The sequence below is a fragment of the Oryzias latipes genome, chromosome 7 (assembly GCF_002234675.1).
Source record: "Oryzias latipes chromosome 7, ASM223467v1".
NCBI lineage: Eukaryota > Metazoa > Chordata > Actinopteri > Beloniformes > Adrianichthyidae > Oryzias > Oryzias latipes.
In genome coordinates this window covers 13,320,867-13,335,345 of record NC_019865.2, presented here as the reverse complement: position 1 = coordinate 13,335,345, position 14,479 = coordinate 13,320,867, and the positions used below count along the sequence as shown (strand labels likewise).

Sequence of the window (14,479 nt, the reverse complement as noted above, 5' to 3'; positions counted from 1 at the left end):
TTCAATTGCTGAATTTCATTATTCAGTAAATTTTAGTTTTCAGTCATATTATGGTGTTACCTAACAACTAATAAAGCTTTTTCCCAACTTCAGGAGTTTAGTGTGCCTGGACTTTAAAAATATGTAATTATTTGGCATTATGAGAATTTTTGCTGCCCTTTCAAAACTCAGGAAGTACTTTTAATGGGCTTGTGACCTTACCACATACAAGAAGATTGACAGGCAATGCTTTTTATGTCCATTAGACGGTTACTTTAAGTGAAGTGGCTATCTAGATTTTCGCATCAGGTCATATTTAAAATCTCAAAGCAAATCTTATTACATTTCCTCCCTCACATTTTCAGCTTTTTAAAATTCCTTCAGTCACACAGTGACTGATTTTTGTGTGTGTGTTTTTCTCTGAGTACAGTGCGATCAGGAGGCAGATACACCCTAGAAGGAGTACCTGCGAGCACTTACAACTCCCTCACTCCAGCATACTGACCGGGCCTGAGTGGGCCATTAAGAAAGGCACCTTCCTCAGCTTCATGTACCTTTTAGAGCTAGAGTGTTCTCATGTGTGCACCAGAAAGGGTCAGGTGGAGGTACTGTAAGAGTGCACAAGAAAAAACACTTACATCCATGCAGACATAGTCAGTTCCAGTTAAATCAGCGTAATTCTTCAGCACCCCGGGGAAGCTGGGACCTGACAGGGATATTTGCATCCCTAATGCCCTCACCGCAGGCGCAGCCTCCTCCCCCCCCCAAAAAAAAAGCCAGCTGGGACCAACAGGGCCAAGGCAGAGACGGGACAGGAAGTCTTTACCAGACGTGCACTCACACCTACACACACTTACACACAATAACACAGACCGTAGCAAATCAATTTGACGCCATTGTTAAACACAGCTCCCATTTGGGGTAATTAAAACCATTGCAAGTGTTAATCAAACCCCTTGAGTATGTTTGAGATGTTTTTCATTTGCCTGTAAGGCCTTTGTTTCTGCCATTTTTCTTACATCTGCATCACCAAGAATAAATATTACAATAAAGTGGAGCTTGATATTAAACAAAGTGTATCAGCACCTCTCAGATAAATGCCCCCCACTGAGCATAGAAGAGCTATTCTTGTACATTTCTTTTTACTGTCAGACGTTTGCTTTGTGTGGATGTGCTGTATGTACTGTACGTGATGGCCTACAGGATTTGCTCCAGAAGGGTTTTGTCATCTCGTTTCTCCCAAAACTTGCCTAATTAGATGTATTCTTGGAACTTCTGTTTAGTTTTAGAGTTTGGGATTAGCCTATGTATGTGTGCTTTATCAAAAGGAGATTGACTGTGCATTTATGAATGCAACTGTTGTTGAGAGTGACAATTTGGCAGTTCATAGAATGCCCTTCTCACTCATGAGGATGACCTCTTCTTCTTCCCATTAGCCATCTGGCCTTCTGCAGAAAAGGCTTAGCGGTTAACCAGTGTTTGTGCGCAAAATCAGTGAGGTCCTGTTGAGCTTTTATCACCAGGATGTGGAAATAATTAATCTGTAAGGAAATGTGCAACCAAACTGCACACTTTAGACTATTCTGTGAAAATACACTTTACTAACCCTTTATTCCTGTTTAATTCCAGGGATGAAAAAAAATCCCTCATATTTTTGCAGTTAATTAGTTGCTAAATTAGGGTTATCTTGGAGCAGAAGGGGTTTGATGCATATTTGCATCAATAGGCATCAAGGGCTAAGAATCAATGTCATAGTTGCAAGCGGAAACTGTGAGTATTGTTATCAGTGCAGTTAGACAGCTGTGCTTGAATCTTCATGGGTCAACCTAGACAGATTGCAACTTCTTTAAAAAAAAAAAAGGTGGCACAGATGCCAATGTGCCCCCCTCCCTTCTTTTTTTGGGTGGTTTTAAAGAAAAGCAGCTTTCGGTTTATTTTGCCACTAAACAATTAAGGGGCAAGGGGCACAGTGCAAGGAAGGGGCAGTGTGGCTGACGGGCTCTGATCAGAGTGAAAGTGGAAGCAAAAGATGGATTTTTTTTTTAGATGTCTGATGTCATCTGAAAAACAATTCATGCCCATTTTTGAATGACTGTTATGTCATGTTTATGATCTTCTTTCCCTGTTATAATGTTACCTTGCTGATTTTATTAGTGGGTTGAATAATTAAATGTGACATCGGCTTTTGTTATGGCCTACAGTAGAGACCTACCTGATGACGACCAAGCAATATTTTGTAATTGTCTTTCAACATAGTTGAAATTAAATAGTTTGATGTGTGATTTTGCATCCCTACAGATCCAGAGTCCCAGAGGAAAAGGACTGTGCAAAATGTTCTGGATCTTCGACAGAACCTTGAGGAAACCATGACCAGCCTCAGAGGAGTCCAGCTAAACCACAGGTCAACCACACACACAAACACTCACTTGTAACAGTAATGTATGTCTAAAAGCACAAAAACAGAGCAAAAAACATGATCCGATGAAAGTTGGTGGGTCAGCATGTTTTTATGTTGACAATGCAAAAGTGTGTTAGCTGTGATGGTTAACCGCCTATGATACTGAGAGCTCAGATCAGTATCAGTATCTGTTAATCTGTTGGTGTCCACCTGCTTCTTTAGCTTCTTTGCATTAGATACAGAATGGAGGAGGATTATCTGAAAGCGGATCTCAAAGCTCTGATCAGCACTCACAGCTCTTGCATTCAAGCACAGCAAGAAAAGTAATGATGCTCCTAGTAACTGCACATAAGCACCTGTGTGTTTGTGTCCTTCTCCTTCCTTCCTCTGCTTCCTGGTTTTGTCTGCGTTTGATGTCCTCAGGTTTTGTCCTTCAGAGGTTCTCTGCTGTTTGTTCGTCAATGTCCTTCCCCTTCTCTTTATTCAATGTCTCTCCCCCAGAGGGAAAAATCCAAGCGAAGTGCAGATCAGCAGATGGTTCCCCGCTGGAATCCATTTCCTTTGCATTAATAGTTTTATCAAACTCTAATAACCTTGAGTGACTTAAGATAGATTTAGCCTTCAGAGCTTTTGGCCGGCCTGTTGAAGGTTTGTGTGCAAACAGGATGTCACATATCCTGTGTGAAGAAAAAAAGAAACCTCAAAGCAAACTTGTATGAATAAAGCAAAACCCAACTCCAATGAAAATGGTAATTTTGGTGTTTTTAAAATGTTCTGGTAGCAGTTTCTCATAGTGGGGGACACATAAAAAAGAATATCAAGCTAAAAACTGCATTTCTAAGTATTTCTTTGTTCAAATTGTTGTGAATCAAGAGCAAATAAACAAATGCTGTTTCAGAAAGCTTGTAGTTGCTCCTCTCTATTCCGATATATCTACCTGTAAATTAATAGATCCATCTGCATCTTCATTGTCCTCATGCGCTCAAAACTGATAGACAGCTTATAAATTGATCGATATTTTTGTTGTACTCACAAGGTTGTCAGGAAGCAGGGGTGGGCTTACTCCACACCGATGGTCGCATCCCAATTTAGAGGCGAATTATTTCTACGGAACTACTGCTGCTCTGCAGAAACTATGTCCTAGAAAACAACACAACAACATTTGAGCAATAATGGCCATAATCATAATTAAAAGACCACTGGAAATGCTTTAAAAATCAATCAAAAGATGATTAGAGTGCGACTTAAAGTGATTTTTTTTTGTTAGAAAACACTGTTCATTTTACAGTCATTTCAGTCATTTCAATTCAGTTAATTCACAACCCTTTGTGGTGGTGATTTATGTGACTACTGTTTCTGGCAGATGCGCGTTTGAACGCTGCAGGCAGACGTATCTCTTGTCACACAGTTTGACAGCTCATAGCTTTAAATGCTAATTCCCTTCGTTTTTAGTCCAGGCACAAAGTACTGCTTTGTTCTGACGCATCGGATGTCTATGAAGTGAGAGACTATGATGTTTTGTGGACGCATGCAAATGTTAAAAAATGATAGTTTTATGCCGTCTGAAGCTCTGTGCTTAGCAACATGCAGGCCTTGTCTCATTCTGTGCAGAAATCCACATCGGCATGGTAGATGAATGTATTTTTAATCCCAAATAATCCTCGAGATGTTTAAAAATCGCTTGATAGTTTTTCTATGTGAAGGTTTCAGAGAAGAAGAGGATGGAGAAAATTCTGAGCTTTTTTGTGATGTGGGAAACGTAAAGTGCAAATATTTACTTCCACCTTTTTTAAAAGGCGTGACTTGCTGTGAATATTAAATCTCATCATCAACCAACAAACCCTGCTTGCTCTTCTGCAGCTGTGTGGAGGGGAGCATGTGCTACGACAGCGATGAAGCTGCTGCCTTCTCCGTATCCAGCCTTTCAAACCGCTCCTCTCCACTGTCATGGCGCCACGGTCAAGCCAGTCCCCGTCTGCAGGCAGGTGACGCTCCCTCCACAGGTAACACACCGTCAGACGTCCCCCTCCGGATCAGCCACTCCTCGCGGATCCACTTAATCGAAGCTCTGGAGGACTCTGATCCATCACTGCTAAAGGGAGATTACCTCAACGACAGCCATTTTGGAGGAAAGACCCCAAAGGAGGACGATGAAGATGACGATGATATTGATGATCTGGAAAATGGGTGAGTTTTTTTTATCCACAGATGTGCTTCAACCTTAAAGGTCCAGAGTTTAACCCCTTAATGCCCACTGAGAAATGCAACTATGCTTCAAACCACTTCTGCTCTAAAATGACCTTAACTTAGCATCTACTTGATAGCAAAAACATAAGTAGATTAATTTTTTTCATGGCTAGAAATAAATCCAGGCATCACGAGATTGAAGCTATCTGTTTTAATGTCAATCAGAGACAGAACTGATAGTAATTATTGCAGTGGTTGTTGGTGAGGGTTGTCACCTGTCAAGAGTTCAAACCCCTTACAGTCAGGCCTGTAGCTGTCAGCAAACCAGCACACCAAAACTCTAAGCAGCCAGGCTGTAATGCATCTGCCTGACCCTGTCAACAGTAGCAGCTGATTTAGCGTTAGTCAGGAAGATGCCCTCTGGCAGACAGCTGTTGTCACTTTAAAGCCCTCCTTAAATAAATCATTCCATTGTTCACTTGCATCTCCCTTAGCTTTGCCAGGAGCCCTGAATGTGGAACGCTGGCTCCACCGAAACTTCCTAGCATGCTCAGAATGCAGATGTGTTTGAAAGCAGGGAAACTAGTCCGTATTCAAGACCAAACGGCAGAGTGGGTTTGCTTTTCAGCACTGGATTTCTCTTAGTGTTTAAGTTTGAGGCAAGAGAGCAAAACACAATCAACTTTAGAAATGATCGTCACCTTTTTGCACAGTTGCAACCAAGGAGACTTCTTTTTTGAAATGATGTTTCTATGGCAGCAAACTTTTCCAAAAACATGGTTTAATCTTCACCTTTTGTCTGCTCTGTGAAACACCAAAGAAGAAAACATGCCAGTCGTGCTTTTGTGTGACTAATTGATGGCAATGTCATGATGACCTGAGGAGACTGTCTGAGTGAGCATGAGCTGAGTCACAGGGATCAGTCATGAGATTGAATAGCAGGGTGACGGTTGTTCATGTTCCTGACTTTGTGACTGTGTGAGTCCAAATGACAGGAACATTTACACTGCATCAAAGAAAACAAAAACTTTCAGTTAGTTGAAAATAACGAACGATACATTCCTTTGGGGGTTTTGGTTTTTGATGTGGAAGCTCCACAAAATGCTTTTGATGTGGAAGCCCCACAAGTTTGAACCTGGCAGGATTTGACCATCATTCACCACAATAAACAACAATCTTGAATCTCAACAATGTGCCATGGATCTGCAAAGAGCTTCCAAACAAACTAAAACAAGTACTGCTCTGATCATTACTGGGCATCTCACTGGTAACCACAAAAATGCACCGCAAGTGACCAGAAAATTAACCACAGCTAAGTTTCTGTAGCCTTACTTTGCTTTTTGGTTGAAATCCATATGGCTCTGATCAGGTTTTTCTGATGCTTTCTGCAGATTAAACACAAATCCAGACTTGTTTTTTGAACAATGAAAAAAAGGGTTAAATTAAGTTAATGAACTCTTTTATGAGTCATTGAATAAAGTAAAACTTCTTATCTGCATCTACACAAAATTACTTTGTTCTTCAAAACAGTCAGTACTTAGTTGTTTCCCAGAAAATGTGATTGTGAGCACAAAATAATAATAACGGTGCTGCAAGCCTGAACTGATTGGCTACATAGTATGTACAGTTGAAATCAGAAGTTTACATACACCACATAAAGGCACACATGCTTTTTTTCTAAAAAAAATATAATGAAAAAATAGCAGGATCTCATTTTTCTAACATTTAGCAAATAGAAATAATTTTGTTTAATTAAATTAACCTAAACCAGGTTAAGTATTTCATGTCTGATAGTGAGAAAAAAAAGAATATATGTGTTTTTATGTGGTGAATGTAAACTTATGGTTTTAACTGTACATACTATGTAGCCAACCAGTAACCATAAGTAAATAATGTAAACCTGAATGTGAGCACATTTCTTACATTCAGTACAACACCACAAAAATATGTAGATGGGGTCAATTTAAAACACCATTATCAACATTTTAACATTTAAAATCTAATTTATCATTAATTTGTTTCAAAGCTATGTAGTTAGTTTATTTTAAACCTGATACAGATACCTCAGAATCTGTTTAATTGGTAATTTTACTCTCTTCCTAAATGAGTTTGTGTCCAGCCTTTGTCACATCACTGCTGTTCGTAACCACTGGAGGGCAGTCTAGTGCTGGTATTACTCTGCTCTGCTCCCTCCACACTGTGAACTTGAAATACCTCTTTGCTGAGTTTTGCTTTCCTTATCTCATAATTTAACACATTTAATAAATTATGCATACAGACACTACCACAGAGTCATGTGGAGGTCACTTTTCCACCATATTTCACCCTTGCATCTGCAATTGAAAAGATTCGCCTTGAATGCAGCGTGAATCCCAGCTGTGAGCAATCGGTGGTGTCAGTAATGTATTTTCTCTTTATCACTCGGTTCCGTTAAACAAAAACATGTGGAGGGGAAAACGCTGCGACTGAGAATGGGTTGGTCCAAAAACAAAAGTAAAATAGGTTCTTTAGTCATTGTGACTCACTTGATTTGGGCCATGACTCACACTCAAACGCAGACTTTATAGCATGACTACTCCATGACCAGGCAGCACACAGACCCCATGTCCTCTCTGAGAGTCATGATCTCCTGTCAGCTATCAGTTTGCCCTGTTTTTCCAGCAGGGGCCTCTGCTGTTCTGATGGGTTTCACCTTCATCTGGAACCAGAGTCCTCCCTGTTCTCAAATGAACATGTGTGCACACACATCATTTCACCAGGAAATAGCAAGAGAGGCGAGCATTAGGAGTTTGTTCCCCTCAGAGTGGGTGTGTGTACTTAAAGAATATTAGGGTGTGGCCCCAATTGGGTTTAAAAGGTGAACTTTTAGGAAGACTATGCTGAAAAACTGTTTTAAAAGTCCCATTTAATTTAATTTCTATCATATAGAATTCAAATAAATCTTTATCTTTAGGTTTATTAATACGTCAATACATTTTTTTTCATAAATTGACTGGCAGATTTCCTGTAGGCTTACATTACCATGAAACAATATTCCAGATGCTATCATGGTGTAGGTGTATCAGTCACACACGTGCTGCATCTAATGACATTTTAAAGGCCTGTTCACACCGGGACGAATTTCGCCGGCGATTTTCGCCGACGTTTAACGCCTCGTGACTAAACAAAGGGCACCAACGAGAGTGTGCACACCGACGCGAAAAAACGCCAGGCGTTAAAGCGTCAAAAAAAAAAACGCCTCGGGTTCGTTTTTTTTTTTCGACGCGTCGCGTCGAAATCTACTCGACGAATGAGAATGGCGCTTTTGCTCACGTGTCTGGAGCTTCTGAAGTTACAGTAAAACACAACTTGGGGGCGCTCAAACACAAAACTGCCTTGCTGAGCACACATACCAGCGAAGAAGATAGACGCCAAGTAGCGTCTACACAGCCGCGAAGCAATAATGACGGACATTCTAAAATATCCCCGAACCAAACACCAGTTGGAGCTACTGGTGCTTGAAATATTCATGTTTTCTTTGTATGATTCTGACAAGCGCGTAAATACTTACTCTCTTCTTCTGAGTGAAAAGCGACTTTAAGAAGCGTAAAGCTGCGCAGCGCCACCTTGTGTACAGGAGTATTTCTGTTTTACATTAAGCGCCATCTAATGTCAGGGAAGGAAATTGCATGTTCACTCCACTCATCGTCAGCGAAAATCGCCTGGGTGTGAACACAAAAGACGTGGCGAAAAACGCTGGCGAATAACGCCTGGCGAATATTCGTCCCGGTGTGTACGGGCCTTAAGTCTTGAACTTTAACGGGAAACTATGGAGTTTAACTTTATGTAGACAACACATTCCTCTTGTCACTTGCAAGTGACTGCAAAATAATACAGAGGTGCACAATATATAGAATCCTTTGATGTTTGCATTAAACTAATTATCAAACCGTTGAGTTCCAGCATCTGGGATTATTGGACATCTTCTGTAGCACAAAGGCTGTGACTCGTTTTAAGTCTTTGTTGATATTTCAAGATCCAGATCAGGAGATCTCAATAGAAGGCCGAAACACGCAAAACGTATGGAGCTATTCTCTCACCACTGAAATAAAAAAAATGTTCAATTTCATAGTAGTTACCTTTAAACTGGAGGTGGAAATGCCAACATTTTGCTTCCAAATTCTTTCATAGATTTCAAAGTTACAATTCCATTTGACTGCAGCTCTGCTAACGACGTTCACAATGTTGTCGCACACACAGATTTAGTAAGATAAGAACTCACAGTCCTGTGGTAAAATAAAGCTTTTGGGATGTCAACAATGCTACATTTTTATGGAAGAGGCTGGGACATGCTTGTGAGATCATAAGGCCCACTAAAAAGCTTTGTTACATTTATTTGTATTTTGCCTAACTAATGTTTTTAGCAATATTTTGGGCACAAATACAGGATCACTACTTCTCCTGTCTTTAGCGTGCCGCAGGAAGAGACATTTCTCTCCCAGTTTTTTTTTTGATGCGCTCTCCTGTAATGTTGATACATCTAAATGTTTTGCACTTGTCTCACGCTTTGGTCTCAGTTAGTAAAAACCCCTTAAGCATTTATAAAAAGCTAAATTTCTTCTGCCACAGCATTCGAAATCATACTCCACCCAAAATGACTCTTTTGTAATGTTGTCACATGCTATGAATAGACACAAACGAAGTCCAGTGTGTAAAGAAATGAGAACAATAAGTTACTGTGAATGTCTTTCAGAACTGATTGTATCTCCTCGTTTATTTTTAAAAAGAAAGGGGGGGGGGGGGAATACAACCTGACGAGTAAGAAAATTGAAATCCAGAAGATGATTAAATTCCATGTATGGTGCTGACAGACAGTATTGTGTTGTTGTTGTTTGAGTGGTTACTCAGCACACACATACGTCAACAATTGCAGAAGTGTGTTGTTCATTTTCTGCCTCGCTTGGTGCAGACGCTTTATCTTCTGCATGGAAGAGCACCAGTCCTAAGCCAACACCCCCCCACACACACACACACGCCCCCAATAAACAGAGTCACCATGGTTACGCCATGAGGCCATGCTGGTTCATTGCATTAGGGCCTGCACTACGACAACATGCATTGTGGAGCAGGACAAACACACACTTTCAGAGTGTGCTGGTTTAGGTGTTTTGGTTTAGGTGTCATGTGATTTCAAGAAAAACAGAAGTGAGCTCCTTGAATGTGTCAGCTCTGCACTGTTGGGAAGTAAAAAAGAGATGAGTGTGTTTGAGAAATAATGTGTTTTTAAAGACGTGGCATAAAAAAAATGTTAGATTTCAGCTGTTACTTCAGTTCGGGTTCATCCTTAGAGGGGACCCTTGTTTGATGGTTCATAGCTTCATGATCAAAGCGCTTCAGTTTTGGGGGAGCTCATTGCATGTTGTCTTTAAACACACTTTTGCATTGTAAATGCATCATAATGGGAATTCATAAAAACATTTATTTGATTTACAACACACAATAATGTTGGAACCATTTGGCTGAAATTAGATTGTTTATTATATTTCATGCATGCATTCGCCTGTCATTCTATGGTTATGCGGCTGTTCTGGGCCTCTATTGGTTAGATGCATTTAGGAAAGCTACCGTGTCTTTTATTGGCCTTTTCTTTTTGGATTTAGAACTTGGGAAGCACGGCAGCACATTAATCTTAGTCTGTGTTATTGTCGTATTACTATCGTATTTAGGACGTGTTCATGCCTTTGAAAAGTACTTTTTGTGGTTTGTTCTTTGTACTTTTTACTGTTCAAGAAAGTGCAAGAAAATAAATTACATAAAAGGAACAACAATGACCTTTTTTTATGAACCACGCCTCGAGACAGTTCCCGCTCCCCAAGATACCTGATTGTAACTGCAACAGCAGTTACTGGTAATAAACAGGTGATAAAAAAAAACCTAAACTTTTGTTTATGTATGTATTTAATTGATATTTATATTCTGACCCCATCTGCTGGCCAAAATGAAAGGTGTCACAAAGGGTTGATCTTTAAAAAGGTATCAACATTCATATTGCAGAAGCTCATAATAATTCAAAAGTACAAAAATTCATTCATGAAATATTCATTTTACTTATAAAGTGCCAGTTCAAAATCAAGATTGTCTCAGGCGAAAAGGCCAAAAACATTCATTTAAGCCAAGGATGCAACAACTCACTTTCCCCACGATTCCAGTCAAACCCTAATGTTTGGGTCACGGTTTTGTTTTGCTTCGATATATGATTTGGGTATTATAAAACAACCACAAAAACTAGAAAGTTTGAAAAAATCATTTTTTTTTCATTTGTCAATACGCAAGTCAAAAACTAGTAAAACCCTTCAGTTGGATTATACTAAGCCTGTTGTCATGTAATAAAACAATAAATAATGCTTCTTAAATTTACCACAACACGTGTTTGACACTTTCAATGTAAACATACCGGTGGGCAGTCGGATTCAACGATTCACTTTTCCCATGATTCAGTTCAATGGTGTAAACATAGTTTGTTTTTAACCAGACTTGTGGCAAACCCCTAATTAAATAATAATTATTTGTGTCAGTTTTAATTCCTTTTTAAACACTGATTGAATCATTAAAATCTAATTTAGTCCAGATAATTCTTCAATGAGGGCAAATGTTCTGACTGTTTCTACAATTTATTAATCTGACCAAGAGATTATATTAGAATTTTCCAATTCTATTCCTAGTACTGAGCAAGCAACCGGTGACGGTGTAAAGTAAAAAACCCTCTTTTAATAGGGAACTAGACTTAATATTTTCCAAATGCTGACTTAAGTTTAAACCAGAGTGACTGTGGCCACCACACAGTGTACTAATCACTAACAGTTAAAGCTTTGCAAACAAGATATCATGACTGTATAACAGTGTATTGACACAGAAGTCTAAAGAATTTAATAAATTTAGAATTAATATTTTATTTTATGAATTTTTTTGTTTAAAAACCATTTGAACATGTTCCAGTTTAAAAGCATGGTATTCATTTGGGATCTCACTGTGGCCAGCATGTAGCTCAGTTACAGAAAGAGTTGATTATATTCTGCTTGTATTAACAGTTTTATTTTGAATTATTTTGAGTCTGATTTAAAAGAAGATCAGGAATATTTGCCGGGAACATTTGTTAAAACATTATTTCAAAGCAAAGCATTGGATTGAACGTCCGAATAGAGTGTTTAAATGCTACCACCCTGTCCTCAGGTGTCCCAGGTGATACTGTAACATGTTTTAACATGATTTGACCTGCTGGGATGCTGATTTAATGATCACATCATGGTTGTTTGTTAAATTTCTGCTACTGTGGTTAGGCAACAGTGGAGGATTTTCAAATGAATCCCAATGTAAATCATATTTGTCACTGTTACAGTGTATAGAAAAAATGAATGAAAGCCTAGAATTGATTTAGACCTTTGCCGCTTTTCTCTGTAACACAGCTAAAGCAAACAAGAGTGTGATAAATTATTAATACCAAAAAAAGGAAAGAAAAAAATAGAGCCTCGTAATCTATTCAAATGCCAAAATAATGAGTATTTTGAAATCATTTCAGTCCAGAATGATGAGAAATCTATTTTTGAGATGTTTGCGAGTAAATTCAGGCAGTCGAGGATGGAAATGTCTGGTTGTTCCCTCCTGTCTGGGCCTCTTGGTGCAGTCCTCCTTTAGCTCTGTCTGCGCATTGTGGCGTGTAATCGATTACTTTTCCTGTCACTGCAGAGGCAACTTGCCTGAATGGAGGACAGCATTGTCTTTGTTTCAGCACGCGCAGGTCAAACAGTAGAGGGGAACACCCATGGAGAACACACACGCAGACACACAAAAACATCTTCAAGTGAAGGAAAAGCCATTATCACATGAGTGTAGGAGCTGAGTCATGTTGAGGCCTTTATTTTACTAAGTGCTGTGTCTTGCAAAGGGAGCAAAGGGGTTTTCAGTTTAATTTCGAGGTAACAAAGCGTGAAAGACGCACTTAATAGTACCTGCTATTCAGAGCACTTGTAGTTAACATGCAGCTGTTGAATTTGCTTTTTTTAGGATTACATGATCTGGCATCAGCAGTGACAGCAGGAGCTGATGAAAAATGTCATTATTCCGCCTTATATAAGTGCAGCTAACACGGCTGTCAACGAGTAGCACATCAGGTGGATTTTTGTCTGGAAAACGTCCTCCTTTTCACTGACAACAATATTTGTATCCCCTTTTATTGGCTCCACTGAAGCTGGTTGGGCCACTGGGTTTCATTATCAACTTTCTTAAGACATTGAATTGTGCTTCCTTGTTTACACAAGGACCAAACAAATACAGCACCAACTGTCAAAGGAAAGAAGAGACTTTTATAGCTTGGAGTTCATCTGCTATGAAATTCACCTCTAAACAGACTGTTAGCTGCTGCTTTTTCATCCAGCTGTGTTTTTCTTTTCTAATTTCGCTCAAACACACATTCTTTTGCACTTCAACACAGTGGTGCTGATGTCCAAGCTCCCTGTTATCCTTTTTTTTGTAAGAAATCTTAACTTAATACTCTCCTAGTGTTTTTAGTTTGACTAAATGCCATTTTCTATTGTGAAATATGCTGTTGAGTAACATGCACATGTTCTGGATGGGAGTTTGGGATTTACTCGTTCCTCCCCTTTGGCCTATTTTCTCACACTTTTGAGATGGAAATAAAAAAAATCAAGATGTTGAAGAACGGCATAGCAAAAAGTGTCCTTCTCGAACTTGTGCCTCTGTCCTTTTTGCATTTGCGTAACAAGGGCCGCCCTGAACAGAGCGACCACCACCACCCAGGACTGCAAATTCCTTCAGGGACACAAGGGCAAAAGCCCTCCTAATCCTCTGCTTCCTCATATGACAGAGTTTAAAAAGCATAAGAAAAATTGGGGACTTCTGCTAGAGCAAGAGGTGTTTTTTATGTTTTCTTATAGGGTGGGGTGTTATCATTTAAACACAATAGGTGAAAGCAATATGCGAGGTGTGACTGTGTGTGTGTGAGCAGTTCAGACTTCTGAATCTACAGAGGCTACCATGTCACAGTCACAAAAATATTCCTTACTGGAAAGAGATGAATCATGATCTTCCTGGAGGTACTTCAAAATAATTTTAGTCATAAAGCTGTATTTTAATTTCAGAAAATTGGATAAAGAGCAGAGAGATAAAAAAAAAAACTGGTGGTAATAACGATATAAAAGGAAGCACATGTCTAAATGAGAAAAAATCTGACAAGAAATATGTTTTTGGGTTCTAAAAGCAATTGTTTTTGTTATATTTCGAAATACAAATTATTAATTGTTTTAAAGATTATTTGGATGGAGAGTTTTCAATAGGAAAAATGCAACTTTTTTAATCTTTAAGATTGATTTGAGCCAAACTGCATTATTCGGTGGCAAAGTATTACAGTGTGACTATTTGATACATGACTTGAAGGTTAGACCTATTTTCCGTATTTACCGTTGCGTGTACTTAAATATTTGCAAAACTGCTGAAGAGTTTGGCAGTCTTTTATGTCTTCATTTATTCTTTTTAGTGGTGTCTAGTGGTGTGAATAAGCTGAGACAGATCAGGGTCAGCTGTTGGTTGGCAGCTGAAAGAGATCTTAGATTTGTGGGTTTCTTTTGGTTCTGTTGGGTTGATTTTTCTTTTACTTTAGATTGATGTCACTATCTTTAACAGGAAATTGATTTTTTTCATCTTACACACACTTTTTTGTATCTCTGTCACTTGTATCTCCTGTACTTTTATTCAATTTGAACAATTTTTTGGAAGAGTTTCCTAAACATGTTTGCTTTGATTTAATAAACCCTTTGGCCGGTTTGGTGTAAATCTGACTGATTCCTCCATTGGGAACATCTTTGCCTTTTAAAGTGCAGTTATTTTCTTGTTTTAGTTCTGTGAGCAACACAAAAACACAAG

The 14,479-nt window shown here is 39.0% G+C and overlaps 1 protein-coding gene across 13 annotated transcripts in view; it reads left to right on the top strand.

The window, feature by feature from the left end:
- LOC101155431 (neuron navigator 1) overlaps positions 1–14,479 on the top strand; it is a 78,571-nt gene that overhangs the window by 27,426 nt on the left and 36,666 nt on the right. For all 13 annotated transcript variants that reach the window (XM_011477135.3, XM_023956610.1, XM_023956611.1 and 10 more), the window contains 2 exons: positions 2,278–2,380; positions 4,238–4,564. In XM_011477135.3, the coding sequence (XP_011475437.1) occupies positions 2,278–2,380; positions 4,238–4,564 (430 nt within the window). The remainder of the gene's footprint in view (positions 1–2,277; positions 2,381–4,237; positions 4,565–14,479) is intronic.